The 25,868-nt window shown below is 48.3% G+C and overlaps 1 protein-coding gene across 1 annotated transcript in view; it reads right to left on the reverse strand.

Moving 5' to 3' along the window:
• Positions 1–2,420: 2,420 nt before the first annotated feature.
• The window catches only part of MYO5B (myosin VB), a 324,120-nt gene continuing 300,672 nt past the window's right edge, over positions 2,421–25,868 (reverse strand). The window contains exons 18-23 of the mRNA XM_028479944.2: positions 19,142–19,253; positions 12,853–13,064; positions 10,740–10,896; positions 8,621–8,860; positions 2,567–2,800; positions 2,421–2,426 (exon numbers count right to left, since the gene is read on the reverse strand). Of these exons, the coding sequence (XP_028335745.1) occupies positions 2,421–2,426; positions 2,567–2,800; positions 8,621–8,860; positions 10,740–10,896; positions 12,853–13,064; positions 19,142–19,253 (961 nt within the window). The remainder of the gene's footprint in view (positions 2,427–2,566; positions 2,801–8,620; positions 8,861–10,739; positions 10,897–12,852; positions 13,065–19,141; positions 19,254–25,868) is intronic.

The raw sequence follows: 25,868 nt of genomic DNA on the forward strand, positions 1-25,868 counted from the left end.
TGTGGCCTGACAATGAGAATGCTGTCAGAAGTGGGGAGCCCCAAGTTTACCAGGATGCCAGTTCCAATACAACATTTGCTGACAGAAATATCAAATCCATTAATTCAACATCTACCAGCAGCCAGCTCCCTCCCTGCTTCGCCCATCTCATCAATCTTGTTCAGCAAGGAGCAGGCTGCTGGACAAGCCGGAGAGGAAACCAACTGTCTGATTATTCAGCGTTTGTTAAGACTGGACATGGTACCTTTGATAAATATTAAACCCAGACTAGGCAGAGAAGAACCAGAGGGGGAAAACGCCAGCCCCTACCTGCCCTACCCCACAGCCACCAGAATAAATGTTTGGAAGACCTTAGAGAAAGAGAAAAATTTGCTTCCACTTTTTCTCCTCCTGGAAAAAGATGGACATCGCACTTAATCATTTCACGCCAGTTTCTTAAGTTACCAGCTTGGGACTTGCTTATATTTGGAGTCAGGGAAGGTGCTTTTCTCGTTCTGCCTCTGTGCCTGCTATTCCCTTTTTGGCAGTGTCCCTGAATTTTTCTTTTTTCTTGCCAGGACCAAGCTCTCATTGTATGGATATTTAAGACCCAGGTCCAGACTTCAATAGTAACAATTTTTCCAAAGGAGAGGAGGCGGCAGCCCGCTTCCTTATTTGGCTCACGGGATATTATAAACCCTTAGGCTCCCTGGAGGAAGATGTGGATACTTTAAAAGTACTCTGAGTCCCCAAATCACAGTGCCCCAGGGGAAGCAGAGAAGGAGCCTTCGGAGTCCATGAGTCAAGTGCCCTCTGTGGAGGCGGAGACCGCAGAGCCCGGTTTTGTGATCTGCTGGGTTAACAGGCTTCCCAGCGCCTCATGTGACCAGCACCCACGTGCAGGGAACCTGCTTTTCTTTTTCTCCCAGGGTCACCAATCTCAAGAGTTTCCAGTTCTAATCTTGGCCTCTTTTCTCTGCCTGTGGATTTCACCATCTTGTCTTTTATTCACATACAAGGGTTACTGTCTATCTGTTAGCAAGGATCCATAAACAACAAGTTTGGAATTCCACACTTTATAGGTTACAGGCTTGTAGCTACATTGTAACGGGAGTTTCCTTAAGCATGTGCTTTACCCCGAAGAATGAAGTCCACTCCAGGCGTGGTGGGTGAACTGGCAGGTTTATCTGGGCAACAGGCTGCAGGGTGGCCTCTTTTGTGCCAGGCTGCCTGCACTGGTAAGTCCTATGTCTCAATTTCCTCATCACCTAACCCCGTGTGGATCCCCCTTCTGACTCTGGGAAACCCCCTGGGATCTGGGGAAAGCAGTGGCTGACGGTGGGGAAGTTCTGCCCAGGACAGGAAATGACGTAGGCAAGCCCAGCCGGAGCTGGGTCCGCAGGTGGATGGCAGCCCGCCTATTTCCCGGTTGTGCCTGAGGGCTCAGCCCAGGAGAAGGTAACTGGGCACAGGAAGAGAGAGGCACTACAGAGCAGGGCTGAGGGAGGTTCTTTTTCCTTCTAGAAACCATCAAATACCATCTCATGCAGCTGACTAGCTGCAAGTAGAAGGGGCCTAAAAAATGATCTAAACCAACCTTTCTTCTTCTTTTTTCTTTTTTTTTTTTTTTTAAAACAGATGAGGGAACTAAGGCCAGTGAGATTTCCTGCATGCACTTGGTAATGGCAATGCAGGGATGAGAATCTGGAAACTCCTGTGTCTACCTCAGGATGCTTTTTGTGGCAGCATTCAGTTTGCCCCAATTTTTAAACACTGAAAATTATTATTTCAATGTTAGGAACACTGAGTCCTTCCCTCTTAGATTCTTAACCCATAGTGACTCTCCAGTGATGGGCAGGAACTAAATAAGTGGGCAGTGTGCCATCTTCCCTGTGGCCTGTGGGTTGCCATAAAGATGGGGGAGAGAAGCAGCGTCCTGAGACCGTGGAAGGCTCCGCAGGGGCACGTGGGACTTCCCTGGTTTGAACAGCTATCTTGGCAGTGGAGAAGGGAATCTCTGTATCCTGACATCTGAGATGGGGGAGTGGGGTCCAATCCCATTTTATGGGGTGGAAAGTAAACCTACAGAGCACACCAACCAGAGGAGATTAGTCAGGCTGAAACTATCAACACTTAAACTTAAGGCAAGTTCCCCAAAGCACTATGATTATAGGTAGGGATGCCTAGAGGTTGCCCCTAATCCCTGCAGGCAACGTTAAGAAGAAAGGCCACTACCTCTGTACCATCTCTCCTGCCAACAGGAACTCGGACTGCAGAGCGGACTCAGTGGCTAGTTCTAGACTATAAGGAACATGCCCAAAGGCACATGTGTGTAACCTTTCAGGGGATGCCATCATGTCCAGGTAATGGCAGCAACTCAATCAGCACTTGTCAGGTGAATGGACACATGCTTGTGCAGGTTCCCCCAAAGCAGTGGCACTTTACATCTAAACGCAGAGGGATGGTCAGTCTTGGGCACAAGTCCCAGTAAAGTGCATGGCAGTGTAACAGCTGGAAAAAGAAACCACTTCGGAAGGGTGCTGCGTTAGCCAGCCACCACCCAGCTGCCCCTCTGGCCCCAACATACCTTTCTCAGCTCATCCTTCTCCCGGGTGTGGGCGTCCTCCAGGACCTTACGCTCCGAGTGGGCCCTCTGCAGTTCTGTCCGCAGGCTCTCGACCTCCTCCTGCAGCTGCGGGCTGCTGTCCCCACCCTGGCTCTGCTGGTAGCAGGCCAGCTCCTCCTTCAGCTTCTCTACCTCCGTGGCGTGTGTGGAGGTGATGGCTGACAGCTGCTCCGACAGCATCTTGAACTCTTTGTTCTGGGAGAGCACCAGCAAACAGGGAAAGAGGAAACACAGGTGGAGAGCAAGGTTAGTGGGACAGGAACAAACATGAAGGCAATTAAAAAAGGGACATCCAAGGCGGAATTAAACCTCACAATCACCGAATGCTTGAGTGCTTTCTTGCCATCTCCCTAACAAAACTCTACTGTGAACCTAGGAGAAATATAGGAAAGGAGAAAACACCAGTACTGACATTCAAGGAGCGTTTAGGAGCAGTGACAGAGCTGGAAGCTGGCTGACAGTAGTTAGCCTCTGTGTCCGGCTGGAGAGATCTTACGCCCGGTTTTTAAGTTGCAGGAACAATGTTTTTGGCTTCTTGGAACTGCAGCCTTTGCTTTTCAGGATTCCCTGCTCTTTCACACTGGGCTCTCCTGTCCTTGGACTCACTGGCACAAAGAGCTGCAACCTAATCTGCTGGCTCTGAGACAAAGGACCTCTTCAGCATCCCCTCCTCCAAGGAGGTCCTCCATGGGGCCTAGGGATCCCTCCCACCACCTGTCAGCTTATCCTGTAAGACTCTGACTCCAGAAACTGATGCCCTGGCAGAACCTGTCCCTGCCGACGAGGTACCCAATCATGTACCCACTCAAACCATAGGTAAGTGAGAAGCATTCCCCCAGGTGCCTGGCAGAGGTACGGAGGGGGACTGGGAGGCAGACTGTGGATGAGCTCACACAGAGGAAGCCCTGAGGACCGAGGGCCAGTGTCATGTGTTAGTGTAAACATGGGCAGAAAGTGGTGCTGCAGTTGAGCATATCAGCTCAAAGTGGTCAGCAGGGAAAGTGGAGTGGAAGAAGTAGGGTTCTCCCAATAACCAAGCAAGCAAGCAACAGTCATTGATAATTCTTCACTGCTATTCTCTGCAGGAGCTCCAAGTAGAACAGAGCTAATGGCTAAACTACCAACAAGCTGGGGCATCAGGAACCAATGACTAATTCACACCAGCAATGAAGCTTCATGGAAAGCAGTGAGGAGTAGTAAAAGAACAGCTGTTGGACCCAGTACAACACCATGAACGCCACGGGACCTTAAGGCTGCGACCCATTGTTGGTGTCCAAGCGGTACATTTCCCTCATTGATACAGCACAAAAAGATCCTCCCACAGTCTGCAGAAACCTCCCAGTTATTACCTGACATGCCCTTATGTCTGGTCTGGCAGTCAGCCTTGCTCTAAGTAATCACAAATATGAAATCCAATTAGGTAGCATCTGTTTAAAAACCCCAGTGCCATCTGCACAGCCCACCCAGGTCTGGGTCTCCCAGGAAGCTGAAGAGTCTCTGCACAAGGGGGGTGGGGTTCAGGGCGGGAACATGTTTTGGACTAGCCACCTTGACTTTGTTCTGCTCTGGGCGGGAAGTGAGTTTCCTCCAGGTGCTGCAGCCTGGGTCGGATCCCCGGGAAAGTGGGAAGGAGGACTGGACTTTGGAGGCCTCTAGATGGAGCAGGTGTGGGGTGTGGAGAGGCACACAACGTGATGGTGACATCCTGCTATGGGCAGTGATGACACCCCAGGACCCTCATGCAAAGATAACACATCTAGGAGGCCAGCTCTTTGCTTTCACTGACACGCACGCTGAGACGAGGCTCTGGGAAGTTGGGGAGTTAAGAGACTGGACCCAGACAGACCTGTGCTCAGACCGCATCTCTATCCTGATCAGCTGCGAACGTATGGTCAGGTCATTCCACCTCCCTGTGCCTGGCTTCCTCATGTGTGAAAGACGGATAATTGTAACTCCTTCTTCATAGGGTTTTATCAAGGCTCAGGGATATTAAGGGCTTCCCTGGGGACCGGCACCCAGTTAGTGCCTGATAAAGGGCAGCTTCTTCATCACTCAGCTCTCTAGGGACCCCCTGGGAGAGATGCTCTGAACTCTTTGCCCACCGCCTGGGGTGTGGGTGGGAGATTCCTGATTCGGAACAGGAACATTTCCTGTTCTGGAGGCATGGTTTTAGAAAGGCGGACCCCAGAAGGGCCCAGCAGTTTCCTGCCTCATCCTCACGCCATGGAACCCATGGCCGCGCAGCCAAGCCTGGCACAGGGAGTGGTGAGGGGCACTTGCTCCCTCATAGACCCCAGAAACCCTCCCTGTGATGGCAGGCCAGGCTCCCTGGAGCTGCCTTTGTCAGTGTGACCTGAGACCTGGCCAGCTCTGTCCTCCAGCGAGGGCCTTTTCCTGACAGCAGGGGGCTGGGGATTTCCATATGGACCCCTGTTCTCCTCGAGCTCCTCAGACATCCCCAGAGGATGCTTACTCTGCGCCACTGCTCAAGGGCACTGTACTACATGATTCACATCTGTTAACTCCTTCTCTCCTCACAAAAATCCTATGTAGTAAGGCTGATTAATATCTCCATTTCACAGTTGAGAAAACTGAGGCACAGGAGGACATAAAACTGTGACTTGTCACATACGATTTTTCAAATGTACATGGATGAAAAATAAAATATTAACTGTTTACTGAGTGCATACTAAGTACACTGAATCAAACTGATTTAAAAGGTTACTGACTTGTACATAAGTTCATCTGTACCTTTCTTTTTTTTTAAGATTCCACATGTACGTGATATCATATGATATTTGCCTTAGAAATAGAGTCACAGATGTAGAAACCAAACTTATGTTTACCAGGGGGGAAAGAGGGGAAGGATAAATTGGGAGATTGGGATTGACACATACACACTACTGTATATAAAATAGATAACTAATAAGAACTACTGTATAGCACAGGGAACTCTACTCGATACTCTGTATTGACCTATGTGGGAAAAGAATCTAAAAAAGAGTGGATATGTGTATATGTATAACTTATCCACTTTACTGTATATCTGAAACTAACACAACATTGTAAATCAACTATACTCCAATAAAAATTTTTTAAAAATCGGGAAAAAAAGAATCTTAATATGTTGTAAAATAAATAAATAAATAGTTACTGACTGAATCCATACATTTGCATCATATTTTCATATATCAAATAAAATATATTTAAACATAGCTTTATACTCATAAAGGTCTAAGGAACTTGACCCTCACTGTAAAAAATATTGTTAGCTCAACTGGCCTTCTCACTCTACACGCTGTGCTTGAATAAAGCCAGATTGATAGAGAGACAAGTTCATAGGTTACATCATTTTGGCTGAAAAATGTCACACCACAGGGCTACACCAGGAACACTGCAAGAAATCATCCCAGAAACTGTCACTGAACTTACTGCTGAAGGATATTGTGAAGGATGTGGTTTATTACATCACAGATTCTGAAAACCCTCAGGAAAACTGTCTCAGCACCACGGACAGCTCAAAACCCTCCTAAACTCTTTCAACAGCTCTCAAGGGATCCTGCTCCCTTCTTTCTGTTTGCTTGGGAGCTTCGTGCTAATTTTGCATCTTGTCTCTTTGGTTGGGTGCACAAAACCTTAAACATGAATTTGGGGCACTAACCTTACCCTGGTTCTTTCAGTTTCCTCCTTTGCTGACTTCTTGGCAGTGGGGATACTTTTTTAAAAAAAGCTCCCTCTGGTGATTCTTCATTGCAGTCTGGAGTTGGGAACCACTTTATTAGCCACTGTATGGCATCAGTGAATTTTTGAGCTCGAAGTTAGAGATCTGAGGCCAATTGTCTCTGAGGAACTCAAAGCCTAATCAGAGATTTGGCCATAACCCCCAAACTGTCAGCTCTGGTTGCAAGTATAACTGAGACAGAACTCAAACCTCCATCCAGCTGGGACTTTGTCCACTACACCTCATGCTGCTCTGACAAACACTTTGGGATGCCTTCACCTATGTTGTTCCTGGCACACGTGTATCCTTTCTTCCTGGCTAAGAACCTTGTGTGTCAGGGGAGCAGCTGCCTGAGTTGTCTCCAGCCATAAAGAAAGAACAGAAACCCATTCATTTACAAAGGCTCTAGCCCTGCCTGCTGAGAGACCGCAATAAAACAAGTCCCGGTGCCACGGATTATGCTGATGACCCCTCTCACGACACAGCCCCAGGCATGTTCTTTGACACTGGGTCACACACCCCACTGTCCAAGGACGACGCTGTCTTGGAGAATGAACCCCAAACAAAGCTAAGGGTCTTCCTTGTTCTGAGGCATTCTCACGTGTCTGAAGAATTCCCTAATATGCAGATATCCTAAAATTTGGTTGGAGGCAGCAGAACATTCTTTGGAACCAAACTGCCAAGTTTCAAACCTAGCCATGCTACTTACTAGCTGTGTGGCCTTGTGGGCTACTTAACCTCTCTGTGCCTGTTTAAAATGGGGATAATGTTAAATCTCATAGGGTTGTGGTAAGGATCAAATGAGAAAGTGATCAACATGAGAACAGTGCCTAGCACACAGTCAGGCAACATGGGGAGGGACACAAGAAAGCAGGATCTAACCCGCCCCCTCCTGCCTCTTCTCCTTACCCTCTGCACACAGGGTAACACCTGCCACTACTCACAGATGTTTGCCAAGCAGGAAGCTGAAGGCAAAAAGCTCTTTTAAAAATAGGCCTTTAAAATCTGCTTCTCTTTGATGTTCCAGCACATGGAGTATAAAATACCAGATTTATTCTTAACCTCTCAAGTCAACTTGAGAAATCAGCAATTCCAATGCAGGGCCCTATGGCTGGAACCCAGGGCCGAGGCAGCCGGGCAGTACATGGGGCTCCTGGCAGGGTGCAGCAGTGCCAACAAAATCTGCTCGTCCCTCTGACTATACCTTGCTCCGAAGGTTAATTGGCACAATTTGACTATGCAAATGTCTTTCCTGGCCAGTCATCAATAGCCGTAATAATAATTAATAATAATAATAATGGCAATGATGATAATAATAATACAACCCTAGGTCCTCCTTGTGACTGTGTTTTCCAAATGGCTGATCCTGGAGTACAGACCTTTTCCTATCCACTCCTGATGCTCTGGGTAGATATGTCTTCCTCCATGACCTGACCTATCACTGTGGGCCAACCAGGGCCAGGTATGTATTAAGTGTCCTCCACCCTGCGCTGAGCTTTCTGTCTTGCTTCCCCACTAGGGAGCCAAGCCAAATAAGACACCTGTAGAACTCACATAGAGACAGACACCCAGCGTGACAATTGCTTCTCCAGAAGCCGTCTTTTGCAAGAACAGAAAGGCAGGAACATTTAACCACTTTTGGGCTCCTGTTTAGGGCAGCTGGTTTAGGTGTAAAATGGCTCATTTATTTTCTTGCCCTATTGGGACCATGAGAAGCTTAAAAAAGTGCCTAGCATAGAATAGGTACAATAAAACCAGTGACTGCCAAAGCACAGCCTGGTGGCCCAACTCCAACTCTCCTCCTCCACACCCCATACCCCACGCCTTCAGCATGTTTTCCCCCTTCCTTCGCTCCATCTTCTTCTTTCCATTCTCAGGAGGCACCTGAAACCCTCCAGGGCATTGCAAGAGCCTGGTCCTGAGGCCATTAATACCCTACATGAGCAAGGTACCAGTGAGCCTGCTTTCAACTCTGTAAACCCATCTTAGCCACGACACAGGAAAGGACCGACACTTTAGTGACATTTGGGGTTAAAAAAAAACCAGCATCACCCTCGTTCTGGCTGTGGGATCAGAAGACCTGGGCTGGAGTGCTGGTTCTGGCTTTCTAATTCTGTGACCTTGGCCAAGTGCTTGATGCCCCCGATCCACAATTTGCTTATCTGTAAAATGGCCTCACGAAGTCTTGTGGGGCTCAAATGAGAGCTCCCTGGGGAAGCCATGGGTCTCTCTCAAACATGCCCGTGGAGTCTCCCCACAGCCCCACCCCCTGGGTGGGAGCCCAAGACACCAACCTGGTCGTCGATCTTCCGCTGCAGCTGGACCACCTTGTTCTCCATGCCCACGTTGAGGCGTTTTAGGTGCTCTGCTGAGCGGGCCTCAATCTTGAGGGCCTTCAGCTCCTGCTTGGCCTTGAGCCTCCGGAAGCCGCACTGGATGACAATGGCCGCGCCCCGAAGCCGCTGGAAGCACCTGCGAGCCATCCAGCTCCGCACGTGCTTCTGGATGATGGTGGCCTTGTGCTCCCTGAGGACCTGGCAGGGGACAAGCACACACCTGGTGGGTTTGCACTGCAGGACGGGAGCAAGGGGCTCATGTACTGCTCTGGGGAGAGAGCCAAGGTCAGAGAGAGACAGCCTCCCTATGGCTTAGGGCTTTGGTGGCCATTTATTTTATGAACAACTTGTAACTAAGTTTGGCAGCCTGTGTACCTACAGGAAATCAGCTGTCAAACTCTCCTTTCTAGTTTTTTGTTTTGTTTTTTAACTTTTTATTGGTTAGGAAACCACAGTCTAAAAACCTCAAAGTTGGAGGGGCTTAAAGATTTTCCAGCTGATAAGCCCCCCATTCAACAGATGTGGATCCCCTCTTGGTGACGGTGAGCGGGGGAGATGAAGTGACAGTGTCGAGTGAGATTGCTGAGTGGGTTAAATGGCTTACAATTACAAACTTGGCTTGCAATTCACTGGTTTTTTTCCCTATCCAGTTAAAAACCCACTCAGAAAATTAAAGCATCATCAGTGTTCTCACTCTAATGCCCTGCAAATAAATATTTGCGGAATGAATAAATAAACATGTTGAAAGACTAACATGCCCGGTATCACAGCTCTGAGATGAGCTGGGTTCGAACCCTAGTGCCTCCGAAATGCCACCCGTCCCATCCATGGTGACACCACACAGATGTCACCAGTCTCCCAGGAATAGTCACAGAAGCTTTTCCCACTGGCCCGGGTGTGCTCCATCTGGTGCCTATAACCACGTCTGCTTTTTCATGATCAATGTAACGCTTTATAGTTTTATCACTTAGAAAATCACACCTTCTCTGATCATAGATGACGTAGATGTTCATTTTAGGAAAACAAAAGACCATTTTAGACATTTCGTTCCAATCCATCTTTCATCTTAGCGCTGAGCTTCAGTTGTGCGGGGGTGATTTGATGGATGGGGTGGGTCCTGACTTGGGGCTACCTAACTGGGTCTTTCAGCTTCGTTGGATAATGGCCTGGCAGGGAGGAGGTCAGGGTCCTTCTCCTGACCTCACCTCACTGGGCTTCAGGCTGCTAATCAGTTAAATGAAGGAGCTAGCCTGATGATTCCCAATTTTGCCCCCGTCTCTCAAGTCTGTGTGAGCCCCAGATAGGTCACCAGGCTCTGCCATGGGCTGACCGAGTGCTTTTGGCCAGGTGAGTCAGCTGCTCCAAGCATCTCACAGCTGTTGAAGGGGTACAATGATACGCACCCTTCCTACCTGTGATACTTAATATGTGTCAACTTGACTGGCCACGGGATGCTCAGGTTAAAGACTGTTTCTAGGTGTGTCTGTGAGGATGTTTCCAGAGAGAGAAGTATTTGAGCCGGTGGGCTCAGTGAAGAGGACTGCCCTCCCCTGTGGAGTGGGCATCATGCCATCCACGGGGGGCCTGAATAGAACAAAAGGTGGAGGAAGGAGGAATCGCCTTCTTCCTGCCTCACTGCTAAGCTGGGACATTTCGTCTCATCTTCTGCCCTCAGACTGGATGTGTACCATCAGCTCCCTTGTCCTCAGGCCTTCAGACTCGGGCTGAATTACACCCCTGGCTTTCCTGGGTCTCCAGCTTGTAGACAGCAGATGGGGGGACTGCTCAGCCTCCATGACTGCATGAGCCACTTCCTCATAATAAATACACACACACACACACACACACACACACACACACACACAGATACACGCATCTCCTATCGGTTCTGTCTCTCTGGAGAACTTTTGAGACACTACACCTCATGAGACTTTGGTTAGGATTCAGTGAGAGCAGAGTTGTGAAATTACTTAGAAAAAAGTTAGAAGCGCCCAACAAACATTTATGTTGGTGCCAACCCATTTGCTGCTGCTTAGATCTGATTTTACAGCCTGAGTCCCTCAGGGTGGCTACACACCTGGTGGTAGATTCTCCGTGCAAACATGCCCCGAGCGAAGGCCTGGATGACGACGGTGGCCCTGCGGACCCTCTGGTAGGCCTGGTGAGCCCTCCTCATGCGGTACTGCTTCTGGAGCACCACGGCCGCCCGGGTCCTCCGCAGATGCTCGGCCAGCCTGGGGAGGGAGAGAGTGGTGGGCCAGGCTGACGGAGGCCTCTGGGCCACTCTTGAATGCGAGCCCCTCCCCGCCGGCCCTGCCTGGACACCACAAGGGCAAGCCAACTCTCATCACCGTTACCGACTGTAGCAAGGCCGTGGGGACTTGAAGCTCAGCTCAGAACAGCAGAATTGGCTTCCTCCATCTTGTGCAAAACGTCTTTCCACATATTTACAATTCAGTCTAAGTCTGATCAGCTCTGACCCTCATCTGTCCACTCCCCCACCCGCAAGCCTCTCCTGCAACCTGGGCAGACCTCAACAACATCACATGTTCACACCCGTCTGGTCCCTGGAGCTCATCGGGTGTGGAGAGGTCAGGAGCCGTGTCTCAAGCATCCTTGTACCCCTACATCCAGTACAGGGCCTGGCATAGTAGCACATGGTAAGTATTTGCTGAATGAATAAAACCTTCTCAGACTTGCAGCGACCCCTCTTTGTTTTCTCATCTCCCAGCCCGTTCTGCTGGGGATGCACTGCACACGGGCATCTACTTTCCTCTGTTTCATTTCCGCATTCTCCATCTCACCCCTCAAGACAGACATAAAGTCAGTCCAACACTTTTTACCCTCCTTCAGGGCTTTGTTTGGTATCAGGCTCATAGCAAATGCTCAACTAGAGAGTCAGAATATTAAAAGCTAGAAAGGACCTTGGAAATCACCTAGCACAGCTCCAGAGTGGGAGGTGACCCACTCAGCCCTGCTCTACCTGCTGAAATGAGTCCGATTCCTGGTCCAGCTCTCCCTGAGCAGTCTCTCTAGAACACAAACACCCTGCAGGGAGAATGCAGGCCAGCTTGCTGCCCAAGTCAGAGCCCCTGGCACAAGGGTGCTCAGTGATGCCCTGACTGTGGATGATGACTTAGTGTTGATACTACTGACAACCTTCTCATTTCTGTAGCTTTTGTTCCAGAGACCATCTCTCAGCTCTTCACAGGTAAATTAATGGCGTTCATCATCTCCAGTTCTGCTCGGATAAACAGCTAACAGCAAGGACAGGAGGGGGAGCTGGAGTAATCTTCTAACTTTATGGTGCAAAGGGTGCCTGCTCTGGGCTTGTTTTATATACTCAAGCAGAGCAGCCACTTGTGAAACTTTGGCTTCCAAATGCAAGGCTTCCTGGCAATTAGTCATTTCTCCGAGGAAATCCGGATCTGCAGAGGTCACTGATTTTGAACTACGGCTGGGTCCAAAATCTGATGACCTGTGTAAAGGTCCGGGGGTGGGTCTCGTGGCGGGGGTGTCCTCCGCGCCCATCTCTCTGCTCTCTGGAGACGCTTATACCGCTTTAGCACTTCATCAACCCAATGACATCACTGAGGAGACGTTTAAAGTAAAGTAGCTTCTTCTGCATGGTGTTGGCCTGGGTCAGGGCAGCCGACTGGCTTCAGGCTCTGCCCCTAGGTAGCTGCTTGTGGTCAGACAAGTCTCGCCCTCTCTGTGCTGGCTGAGTGCAACAACTCATAGAAGGGATCTCCCCAGGTCTTGCCAGCCCTATTTACCAAACTCCCAAGGGATTTTGAAATTGGTGGTGTAAATCACGAAGCTGAGTGTACGTTAACTGTGACAGAAAGGCTGAAATTGTCTCTTTTTCTAAAAGAAGATTGTTTTACTTAAGAGTTTAAGCAAAGGGCAAATGGAGGTTTTGTGGGAAAACCAGCCAGTGCTAGCCTAGGACAGGGACAGACTGGGGGAGGCAAGAGACCTGGGAACTAGACCTACATGCTCAGGTGAGAAGGGCAGGAGAGAGAGGGGCCCAGCTGCTGGGGGAAAGCCAGACGCAGACAGGGCCCAGCAGGAACCACTCTAACTACCGGGGCTGAAAGACGCCAGCCAGCTTGGAGCTGGTCCCAGCCCCCTGCCCCTCCACCCTCACCGCCAATCTGCTACCTTAGATGTGCCCCGGCTCAGCTCACCTGCGGGCCAGGTGTCCTCGGCAGTACCTCTGCAGAGTTAAGGTAGCTGCCTTCAACCTGCGGTATTTCACCTTCTGCAGCCAGCCCCGGACGGTTTTCTGGATCATGATGGTGGCTGCCCGGAACTTGTCAGCCCGAAGCTTCTCCAGGTAGGCCACCTGGCCTGCCCGGAAGAAGATCTTGGTGCGGCCAAACTGGAACTTGTCAGGATCCTTTACAAGGCAGGGAGAGGAGCTGGTTCACCATCCGTGAGCAGTAAGGGAAAGCACCCTACCACCCCAGGTCCTCTGACGCACAATTCCCTTGCCAGGTCTCACATGCCCCTGCTCCTTAAACAAATGCTGAGAGTTAGTGTGTTAACAGACCCCGAGCCTGTCCCTACTACTGGTCAGACACTGAATGCAGCAGTGAAAAAGATCCCTGCCCGCCAGCGACTGACATCGCTGTGAGGGCAGCCGGACAAGCAAACAAGGACACAGTACATTTCAGGCAGTGCTGACGATTACGAAGACAATAAACTGAGGGCTGGAGGACGGGATGGAGATGTTGAAATAGGCTAATCGAGGAAGGCATTTCTATGGAGGTGATATTTAAGCAAAGGCCTGAACGAAGTGAAAGGAGGCAGGTGTGGGAAATTACCAATATATTGCAAATAACCCCCAAGTACATTTTATTTGGTTTCTAACTATGTTGTGAGGTTTTTTCAGACATATAATTACTGTCTTTAATTACATCTAATCAGGTTAAAGTTAATTGCCCTTCCCTGCGCTCACCCTGGTGGATAAGAGAAGATGACACAGCCATGTGTACGTGGATGAGCCTGGGCTAGAATATTCGATAGGCAACTCATGATAACTGAGCACTCTTTGTAAATAAACTTCATCTAATTTTGCTCGTTTGGCATGAAGACCATAATAAGGAGGAGATAATGAGCCAAGGTCTAAGGAAAACACACACACAAGAATACATTTCATGTTGACAAATGGCTCTGAAAGAATGCTGAGTCACCACTCTTCACGGCCAAGCCCTGGACGGCTAACAGGAACCTGGCTCCTCGCACAGGAAAGCCAGGCTGCCTGAGCCGTGGCTGAGCTGGGACACAGCATCTGGCTAGACTGTCACTGACTGTCGCCTCCATGGTCGGGCTGCCGGTGAAGCTGGGAGGAGCGAGCTGCGAGGACCTGGTTCTCATCCCCACATCTGCTCAGGGCCCTCAGCTCACGCCGGGAGGAACAGGGGCTGGACTGGGTGGGGAAGCATTGAGGCGGCCAAGGCCTTGCCTGCATCACTGCCCTGCTGGGGAGACACCTCCTCAGTGAGGAGGGCTCCAGAAGCAAAAGGTGGGCGGCTCAGCCCTCACAGTCAAGGGACACGCCTGGCTACTAGGCCTGTAACAGAGCTAGGGCCTGGGGGGTGCCTGCTGCATCTCAGGAACCACAGTACACAGGCTCCGTTTCCTATTCTGGAAAAAACCACCAGGGAAAGGGCAGTCTGGTTCACAGAGCCACAATTTTTACAAATGAGGATCTCTCTGAAGGTCCTTCCTGCCTGCTATAGCCATCACCACTGCGCTGATGGCTGCACTCCCCTTCTCCAAGGTGTCTTGAGAACTTCTACCCCAGGCCTGCTTTCTGTAACCCCTAGAACTGACATACTCTTCACATACCAATCAGAGGTTATCTTTTGAGAAGCCTTCTCCAGTAATCAGAGACTGAGGGAGTAGAAAGGAATCTTAGCAATCTACCCCAAGCCACTGCTTTTATTTTACAGATGCCTAGAATGTTGAGGTGACTTGCCAAAGGTCTCACTGAAAATATCAAGGAATAGAACCCAAGACCCAGGACTCCCAGGCGAGAGGTCTCTTACTACACCTCGCCGCTTCTGTAATACCATCTCCTTCTCACTCTCCTCACATACATATTTCCTCATGCTCTCTGGGTCTCAGCAGATGCTTGTTAATATGCTCCTTCACTGTCAGGATGAAGGTTCAGGTTTGCATGATGGCCAGTGATGTCTATAACCACACTAGATGACCATCTGTCCTGGAGGGCAGGGCCCACCTAGTACACTCTTTCAGTAACCCTCACACTGACCACTCCAGGTGAGTACATAGGAAGAACTCAATACACATTTGTGGAGTTAAAGAAAAAAAAATTCAGGCTAAAGATGGAGGTATTCCTACAATCCTTGCAGGATGAGACTATCACTCGTGAGCAACCTCATGATGCAGCCCCTGCCCTGTAGCTGCCTGCCAATGAATGTGGCTGGTAAGCGCCTACTGCCTGGCCTACATGCCACCTCCGTCACTGCTTTTCTCCTAATCACTCTGCTCTAAAATGTACTATGACATAAATCACAGCAAGATCCTTTTTGACCCACCTCCTAGAGAAATGGAAAGAAAAACAAAAATATACAAATGGGACCTAATGAAACTTAAAAGCTTTTGCACAGCAAAGGAAACCATAAACAAGACCAAAAGACAACCCTCAGAATGGGAGAAAATATTTGCAAATGAAGCAACTGACAAAGGATTAATATCCAAAATTTATAAGCAACTCATGCAGCTCAATAACAAAAAAACAAACAACCCAATCCAAAAATGGGCAGAAGAACTAAATAGACATTTCTCCAAAAAAGATATACAGATCGCCAACAAACACATGAAAGAATGCTCAACATCATTAATCATTAGAGAAATGCAAATCAAAACGACAATGAGATATCATCTCACACCGGTCAGATTGGCCATCATCAAAAACTCTAGAAACAATAAATGCTGGAGAGGGTGTGCAGAAAAGGGAACCCTCTTGCACTGCTGGTGGGAATGTAAATTGATACAGCCACTATGGAGAACAGTATGGAGGTTATTTCTCCAAAGAAGATATACAGATTGCCAACAAACACATGAAAGAATGCTCAACATCACTAATAATTAGAGAAATGCAAATCAAAACCACAATAAGGTATCACCTCACACCGGTCAGAATGGCCATCATCAAAAAATCTACAAACAATAAATGCTGGAGAGGGTGTGGAGAAAAGGGAACACTCTTGCACTGCTGGTGGGAATGTAAACTAATACAGCCACTAAGGAGAACAGTATGGAGGTTCTTAAAAAACTAAAAATAGAACTACCATATCCCACTACTGGGCATATACCCTGAGAAAACCATAATTCAAAGAGTCATGTGCCAAAATGTTCATTGCAGCTCTATTTACAATAGCCAGGAGATGGAAGCAACCTAAGTGTCCATCATCAGATGAATGGATAAAGATGTGGCCCATGTATACAATGGAATATTACTCAGCCATAAAAAGAAACGAAATTGAGTTATTTGTAGTGAGGTGGATGGACCTACAGTCTGTCATACAGAATGAAGTAAGTCAGAAAGAGAAAAACAAATACCGTATGCTAACACATATATATGGAATCTAAGGAAAAAAAAAAAAAAAGGTCATGAAGAACCTAGGGGCAAGACGGGAATAAAGACACAGACCTACTAGAGAATGGACTTGAGGATATGGGGAGGGGGAAGGGTAAGCTGGGACAAAGTGAGAGAGTGGCATGGACATATATACACTACCAAACGTAAAATAGATAGCTAGTGGGAAGCAGCCGCATAGCACAGGGAGATCAGCTCGGTGCTTTGTGACCACCTAGAGGGGTGGGATAGGGAGGGTGGGAGGGAGGGAGACGAAAGAGGGAAGAGATATGGGAACATATGTATATGTATAACTGATTCACTTTGTTATAAAGCAGAAACTAACACACCATTGTAAAGCAATTATACTCCAATAAAGATGTTAAAATAAATAAATAAATAAAATAAAATAAAATGTACTAAGCACGTTCCTGGAGAGGGCAGGGAGCTGGCATGTGCCATTTTAGGCTAACGTGTGGCTTTGCCAAGTCTCAGTTGCTTGAAGTCCCAAGTCACCTAGCATTGGTGACTAGAAGATGTGGTCCCCCAAAAAGGGAAAAAACAAACAAAAAAAGGAAACAGAAGGTCTCTAGGGAAGTCTTAAAGCACTGATCCTTATTCCATCTCTAGGAAGGGTAATTATACAGTGAAATTAATTAATCAGTCAGACTCAGCAGGTGATGTGGTTTAGACTGTGGGGGCTCCTGAGTCGCCTTGGGCAATTTATATCAGCTGCCTGTGCCTCAGTTTTCCTCAGCTGTGAAATGGGCATCATATTGTATCTTTCTCATAAGGAAATATTAGGATGAGATGAAGTGTGTGAAGCAGTTAGAAAAGTGTCTGACTCCTACTAAGTGCTTAATAACCGTGAGCCACTGGTGGCAGGTTTCATCAGGACAAGCATGTCACCCATGCAGCCACTTGCACAAAGAGCAAAAGAGCTCACAAAGAGCTCACATCAGAGCTCCTGTGATGACCAGTAATTGTGCTAGGAACAAATGACAGTGGGGCCCTTGCCATTCAGTTGTTCAGAGTCTGGTGAAATGAAAAAGAAGCCATTAACTACAATACAAGGGGAGAAATGCAAAAATGGAAGACAGAAGTTGAGAAGTGTTAGCCAGTGACTAACTCTGTCTGGGAGGCCAGGAACAGGCTTCAAAGACCAGAAAGCATTTTAGAGCTCAATCTAGCGGGAAAGTAAAACCCGGTCGGACAGGTAAAAGAGGGAAAAAGCACTTCAGGCAGAGGAAACAGTATGTATTCACATACTTTAGGGAATTCACTTGTTCACTCATTCCACAAATGTTTGGTGAGTTACTTCTGGGTGTCAGGCTCAGTACTCATAACTAGGGGAGAGTGTCAATACAAAGACCATCCTCTGAAAGAAAGGAGACACATCTGGAGCACAGGACAGCATAGTATGGGCTCAGAGAGTGCTGGATTGAGGAAACCCGGAGGGCAGAGTGGGCATGGAAGCTGGGCATTAACAATCCAGTGGCCTGAGCGTATCAGGAGCAGGATGGGGCAGTGGCACTCGGTCCTGCTAGCTGGAGGGGAGCAGAGTGGGGGAAGCTGGGTCAGCCAGTCTGACCTGGGCCCCCTCCAGAGTACCCTCTGTTTGGGAAGCAGCAGTTCTGCAGGAAGCTTGGAGAAATCCAGGGAAGGCAGAGGAAGTGTGTAACTACAGTCTGGAGAAAGGAGAAGGCAGCCCCATGGCAGAGTGGGCTACTTGTGAGCCTTGATTACATGAAGAGGCCAGCTCCTGGGACCAACAGAGAAGGAAGACTCCTGATGCTCCATGTCAACCAGAATCAGCTGACCTTGAACACATTTTTCTCACCCGTTGAAAGAGGACATGTTGAAATGTAAACACTGACAGATACACCACAGCAAAAACCTCAATTAACCAGAGTCCAAAGACCCAACTGCAACCTTCAATTAATGAGACTGTCATCCTCTTACTCTCTATGGAATATTTAGCACAGTATTCTGCACTGTCTACAGCTACAGACTTGAGCTGCTAAGACAATGCTGAGGGTGACTGTGTCACTTTCACAAAATAACATATGACCTTAAAAGCTGATCATCTGGCAATGAGCTATACTCCAGATGAATAGATTTTTCTAGCAAAATAATACTTGGAAATTTAAAAATTTAGATGTAACTCTCTTACCGTCTTAAAGAAGATTTCTGATATAATTTAGCCCTTTATTGAGACCATTAAGGACCATACTCTGCTGTAATCCCTGGATACTCTGGAACTAAGAAATATTCAAGGATCTGCCCCTCAGTAAAGGCCCCCAAGAGCTCTGCTATAGTTCTCCAGTCCCAAGTGTCAGCTGTTGAGTTCAGATTGTTTCAAATAAAATGAAATCCACTGCCTTATTTAAAAGAAGCCTCTGGGGGTGGGCCTGAGGCCGGCTCTGCAGTGAAGAAGCTACCAGAAGCGCAGCTATTTTCCCCTCCGCTGGCTTCCAGGCTGTGCCCGGGCTCCAGATTAGAGCCCCCGGGTGGGTGCACTGGTGCCGGCCGGCTGAGCTATGGAGCCCCAGGCTCTGGGGAAGCCAGAGATCCTGGCCAGCAGCTTGTAGCCAGGAGCAGCCTCATCATGACCCCCAGCGTGCTGTACAAACAATTGCATTTTCTATGTGAGCTGTGATGTGGGAAAGGCTAGAAAGTTCTCCACGCAGGTGAAGGGGCTTCTTTACAGTTGCTGACGCAGGCAAATGGATTAATATCTCAGGAACAGTTTCAATACGAGGGATGAAGACCAAAAAGGCAGTTAACATCTCCCCCACGCCCCTATTCCCAGGGCACCTCGGCTGAGTCTCCCCTGGAGCCCAGCAGTCGGGCCGTGCCCAGCTCACCTTAATGAGGCTCTCCAGCACAGACTTGCAGATGGCCTTTTTGTCTGTGTTGGCGAGCTCCTTCTTCTTGACCAGCACCCGATACCGGTTGTAGAAGTCATGGTAGGCCCACCTGGAGGGGAAACCGGTGCATCAGGGGACACATCCTGCCTCTCGGCCACACAAGGGCCATGGGTGATCTCAGACAGCGCCCCATGGGGTCAATATGCCCGGCACAAAGCCCTTCTCAGAGCAGCAAAACACGTTCCGGGGAATTCTGTTCTCCCTTGATGCCTTCTGAGAATTTCAGTGTGTAGTTAAGTTATAGAATCATGGCTGGAAGACTGAAAGAAAAAGGAAGCATTGGAGGCTCCCCTGGGAGGGCTGACCAGAGGCAGAACCACCCACAGGGGGTTTCTGCCCCAAAACGTGGAGCTCCACTCCACTGCTGCTGGAATGGGGGAGCCTTACCTGGAATGCAGCTTGATTTTTCTTCTTATAAAACTAAAACTAATATAGCTCATTGAAAACTTTCTAATGCAGGAAAGCATACGTTAGCAAATAAAGAGAGGCCATATCCTAACCCCTGGAGATACACTGTTCACACATGTTGGTATAGTTTAGAAGGAGGCATTTTTCTCCCGCAAGTAGACTTTATGATTCCACACCACCCCCGCTGTTTACTAGAGTAATGCAGGCCCACTGTAAAGAAAATGTCCATCAATGCACATAAAATAAAGAGCACTTATAATTTCACTACCTTTTAAGTAAGTGCTGTTCTGGTACATTCTGGAAGGAAATCTTTAAGAGAGCCGTAAGTTTATCCCTTGGCCTCTGAGGAGATCTCTACTTAAATAAACGCAGTCTTTTCAATGACCAAAGACATAATTTTCTAGGCAGGCTCTGACCCTTTCTCCCGAAAGCTACCTCAATTCACACGGACGCTCATACTCTCCTCGCTTCTCATCTCAGTTTTCAGGGGACGCTCACAGCCTTTGCGTGGAACTCAGGGTCTGTTGCAGCACAATCCCACTCTAAGGAGACTTTGAATTTGCAGTCTAAGTCCCTCTGAAGGTGAATTCGGCCCATCTGTCCCCACTCCTTCCGAGTCCTCAGAGGCATCAGGAGATGCTACACACACGCTCTGCCTTCAGGTCCACATGCTGTCCACGTTGCCCATTTGGAAATCATGTAGGTGCTGCCTTGAGATCGTGTGTTACCATTTACCATCACCTGTGGCCTTGCTGAGTGACTGTCCAGTTACTCAATCTCCCTCATTCTAAAGTATTAATACAGAATAAACGGATTGCATCCCTTCTCCTGGAGCACACTGGCTTTTAAAAGGGGTCCTTTAGAAATTTTTTCCAAAGAAATGAGTACTGCGGATGTCAGGGGACACTGCGGGCAGTGGACACTGTCTTGGAAGCAGGTTCTCCTAGAGCTGCTCCCCTTTGCCCTCCACAGTCGCATGCCAGTGTGGTCCTTGGGTTCCCCCTCCCTCCCAGGCCACCCATCTCCACTCCCTGGGACGAGAAGGGAAACAGACTGAGCTCAGAGCCTCTCCCTGCCTTTGTAAACACTCGTCTGGCTTGGTGGAAGACTTCTAACACAGCCACGGGTCTCAGAGAAGGTGCAAATAACAAAACGGCTTTTTTTTCCATCTCTTTTTTTCTCTACATAAAATGGCTTGTGCCTTACCTTTTTTAAAAATAACAGCTTGAGATATAACACACATACCGTAAACATGTACCTTTTTAAAAGTATACAATTCAATAGTTTTTTAGTACCTTCACTAAGTCGTGCAACTATCCCCAATGTTGAATTCCAGAACATTTCCATCACCCCCAAATGAAACCCGACACCTATTATCAGTCACTCCCTGTTCTCCCCTCCCCCCAGACCCTGACATCCACGAATATACTTTGTTTCCATGCCCTTTACCTTTTCAATGGGTCCTGTCCCTCACAGATGCAGGGTCACAGGCGAATGACAGCATCTGTTCTGCTCGGACCTGACCAGGTGTGCGCATGGCCCTGCTCCGCGGGCTCACGATGTGTGGGTTCCCCCCTTCAGGAGCGGGGGCGCGGACGGTGCTGGGATCGGGCCCAGGTAGCGTTTCTGCTGCTCTGTGCCCTTTGGGACCGTGAACCAAACCCACCTAATTACTGGAAATCTCTACCAGGAGGCTTTAGCAATGGAAACACTTAAGGTTATTTGCCCAGCTAAACGTTGCTTCAATGATTTCTATCAGGCACAGTAAATGTCAAGAAAACTCCGAAGCCCTGACCGACCTAACACTGGCGGCCCAGGAACAGAGAGCTGGATGGATAAGCTGCAAATGAGAAGTGCTTTTTGTTTTTAATACATGCAAACGCTGTTGAATTTTTTCCAGGCTCTTTCGGCACCAGCCCCCAAGTTTTAAACATAGACCATTCTGTTTACTGATACTTCCACGTGGGGCAAGACGGATCTGGGCAAGAATCAAAGAATGAAAAGCGTCCTTACTCCCCACGTCCACTGTCAGCGTTTCACCCGCGTCACGCACTCCTTCCTGCCCGCCCAGCGGGGGTGGGCTCTCCCTTCAAGGTGGCTCAGCACTTTCGGCGTGGCTTTCTGGGGCCACTTTCCACCTCCTGCAGTTCGGTGAGCCATCATGTCCTCATCTGTCTTGTTTCTCACTAAGAGTTTGCAATTTCTCTGGGGAAATAATTAGAGCAGTGTTTCACTGGGCTAAAAACCTTCAATGCTTCTAATTTGAAAACCACTCACTGCTGACAGTTCTATAACTCAGGGAGGTTACAGGCTCCAGGAGATGACGAGGGAGTAGGGAGATGTGACCGCAATACAGAAAAAACTTGGAGGACGGGAGCAGAGAAGCCCGCTCTGACACTGACTGGCAGTGTGACCTTAGGCAAGTCACAGACTGGACACCTCACCTCCCCTCTCTGCAAGTGGAGAGAACATCGCCCACCTCACGAGTACCTCCCAGGACTTCAGTAGCCAGTGAGTTCATGGATGTGGAGGGTTTGGAAAGCTGCGACGCTTCCTAAAGACCTAAGTTACTCTCCCTTCCCATCCAAGCCCTGCCCCTTTTCTTGAAAAGGCTTCCTCAGATGCCTGCATCAAGGTGACACCAATGGGGGAGGAGGATGCTGCAGAAAGCAGCCCTTCCACAGAGAAGGGCTTGGGCGGGCACTCCCCCTCATGGGGTACCACAACAGGGTCCGGGCATGTATGTGTCCTTCACCAAAGGACCCAGAATCCAATGTGGATTCCGTTTTCTGTGGACCTCTGTGCTCTTAGAAATGAAATCTTCCACCATAGGGTCCAGGCATGTATGTGTCCTTCACCAAAGGACCCAGAATCCAATGTGGATTCCGTTTTCTGTGGACCTCTGTGCTCTTAGAAATGAAATCTTCACAGGAAAGCCTCCCTCATCCGTAAGAGGAAAACCTTCCAAGGGAATCTAAACAGAATATGTGATTCTTTTTCCAAAAATAGAATTTCTTAACAAGACTTTCTGATTTGGCAGGAGCATCTGGATGGAGGTTTTCTGTGCCCATGTAAAAGTTAGGAAAGACTGCTTATTATCACCACAGGTACCCAAGGTTTCCCCTGGAGCTTATGTACCACGAAACCTCTCTCTCTCATAAAATTTGAAGTATTCCCGTTTCCCTGTGGGACACAGAGCTTTCTGCGTTGTATTGTGGATATTTTTGTGTACATGCTAGCTTCTCTGCTGGACTTGTGCCTCCTTCGGCCAAGCTCGGATACGTCTTCTGATACTTTTTTTAAACCTCCCAGCACCTATCATGCATGGTATCTTTACCCGCAGTCACTTACTACATCTTAAAAACTCGGTATTTTCTGAGCTTTAAGATGGCTGGAACCCAGTGTTAAACTTTTCTCTCTACCAGAGTTTCTCAAGGAGGGCAGGAACGGCTCTGGGGCAGACACTTCCTCAGTGTGTGGGACAGCTCCCCAGGACACAGGACACAGAGCATCTTTCCACCGTTACCCACCACCCCATTCATCAAGATATGCAGAACTGTCCCCAAACATTTGTGGAATGTGTATTACAGAACATAGTCCTAGTCCAAGGAACCTTGAGAACAATGGACAATGACTGCCATCTGCCTCTACAGTGTGAATCTGCTTCCTCCCGGTCCCCTCACCCTCGTTGGGTGGCCCTGGAGACATCCTCTCCCAGGCATCTCTGTGGCCGATGGCCTGGGGGTGTCTTTTAAGCCCACCCTGGGCCCAGCTGCTCTTCCATTCTATTCCATATTAGCAGTGGGAGAAGAGCTCCCATCCTAACTGTATTCCAGGCCTCAACTGTGGCCCCAACCCTGGGCTATGTGGAGTCGTAGGCGCCTCAGAGACAGGACTCACTCAGCTCTGTTCTCTTTGGATTCAGACTCGCATGCCAGGGGTCTGGCTGAATGTCCCAGACTTTAATATCGTGTTTTCTCCGAAATAGAGGCCTCCTTCACCCTATGTGTCTCTGGTCTGCTGGGGAGCAGGCATGCCAACCGGTAGAGCGGTCACAGCTGGGTGCGGGGAAAGCCCAGGACCTGTGATGGCTCCTGGGAAGAAGTGAGGGCAGGCATGGTGGATGAGCTGCCCCAGGTCAAGGGTTCAGCAGAGCCCACCAGTCTGGAAAGGTGCTTCCTCGTTACAAGCTCCTCAGGCCTCAAGACAGTGTGTGGTGGAGCACATGCAGTGGGGTGATGTTTTGCTTGACTGAGTTCCCATCTGGAGGCTGATACTGTACCTAACATCTACACGTGGGGACGCCCCACAGAAGAACACGCCTGCCAGCAGGGCCCCAATGGACCAGTGTGTACAATGGGGTGGATCTGCAAAGGTGGCAGCACTTTGCTTCCTTCTCTGGGACAGGCTTCCTCATGCGGGGACTGGCTGGTATAGACAAGCTCTGAATCTCTCCAGTAAGACCAGAGTATGAGGCTAAGTCACACAACTTCTCTGACATCAGGCCACAAGAGGAATCCCTGAAGATGGCATGTCAGGTTATCACAAGGACCCCTAAGAAAAGGTGACGAATCCATCGGGGCTTTTCAGGTCAGGATTAGGTGTGTCAACCTGTACTTTGACACACCTCACGGCCCTATGCCAGTCAACTTAGGCAAAGATCCTGGTCATGCTGACACGGAACATAAGGGGTTATGCTTCTCTTCTAGTTTGAGAAACTTCAGGAGCCTGTGAGCCCCAGGGGCGGCAGGGGAGGTGTGCTGGTCCCCTCCAGTGTTTCACACACGGACCAACAGACGTTTGTGGGGCAGAGGTGTTTAGCCATGCTGAGATGCCCGTTAACCAGGACCAACAGAGTCTCTCTAGATACGAGTTGCAGAAACAATTTTCATGATGGACACCAAGCACCATACTCTTCTCTTGTTCTCCCTTTTGAAGAAACAAACCAGCGGAGAAAAAAATGATGTTGGATGCAGGAGTTTTCCCTGGAACTGTATCAAGGATGGACAAAATTTTCCAAGGAACACAAGAGACCAAAGTCAGAGGAGAGGGCACTTTGTGGAAGACTCACAAGTGAAGGCATCCTTAACCCCTGGCCATGTGGTATGACGACTCCATCCCTTTCTATCTGTGAGGATTTAATCTGATCACTTAACTCTTAAGGGATCTGTTTTGTCATCCTAAAATGGGGTGATACCCCCTTATCTTGCCTACCAAGAGTCAGTATGGTCTTTTCAACAAATGGTGCTAGCACTACTGGTATCTGTATGCAAAAGGATGAGGTCAGACCTCTACTTCACATTACACATAAATTAACCCAAAATGGATTAAAAACCTAAACCTATAAAACTCTTAGAAGAAAACATAGGTGCAAATCTTTGTGACCCTGGATTGGACAAACAATCTCAGAGGAAAAAATAGATACATTGGACTCTTGCTAAATGAAAAGCTTTTACGCTTCAAAGGACACCATCAAGAAAGTGAAAAGACACCCCACAGAATGGGAGAAAATATTTGCCAGTCATATATCTGATAAGGATCTAGTATCTAGAATATGTAAAGAACTCCTACAACTCAACACCAAAGAGACAACTAACCCAATTTAAAAATGGGCAAGTGATGTGCATACCATTTCTCCAAAGAAGATATACGAATGGCCAATAAGCACATGGAAAGATGCTCAACTTCATTAATCATCAGAGAAAAGCAAATCAAATCACAGTGGGATGCCACTTGACACCCACTAGGATGTCTACAGTAAAAAAGACAGACAATAACAAGTGTTGGCAAGAATGTATAGATATGGGAAGCCCCATCCATTGCTGGTAAGAATGTAGAATGGTGCAGCCATGCTGGAAAACAGTGGCAGTTTCTTGAAAGAGTAAAGAGTTATCATATTACCCAGCAATCCCACCTCTAGGAATAAATAGGAGAAATAAAATATACATGCATACAAAACTATGTGCATGAATATTCAGAGCAGTATTATTCATACTTGTTAAGAAGTGGAAATAATCCAAATGGCCATACAAAAGTAAGACCCGTATATATGCTGTCTACAAGAGACCCACTTCAGACCTAGAGACACATACAGACTGAAAGTGAGGGGATGGAAAAAGATATTCCATGCAAATGGAAATCAAAAGAAAGCTGGGGTAGCAATTCTCATATCAGACAAAATAGACTTTAAAACAAAGACTACTACAAGAGACAAAGAAGGACACTACATAATGATCAAATGATCAATCCAAGAAGA

The sequence above is a fragment of the Physeter macrocephalus genome, chromosome 19, assembly GCF_002837175.3.
Source record: "Physeter macrocephalus isolate SW-GA chromosome 19, ASM283717v5, whole genome shotgun sequence".
NCBI classification, from domain to species: Eukaryota; Metazoa; Chordata; class Mammalia; order Artiodactyla; family Physeteridae; genus Physeter; species Physeter macrocephalus.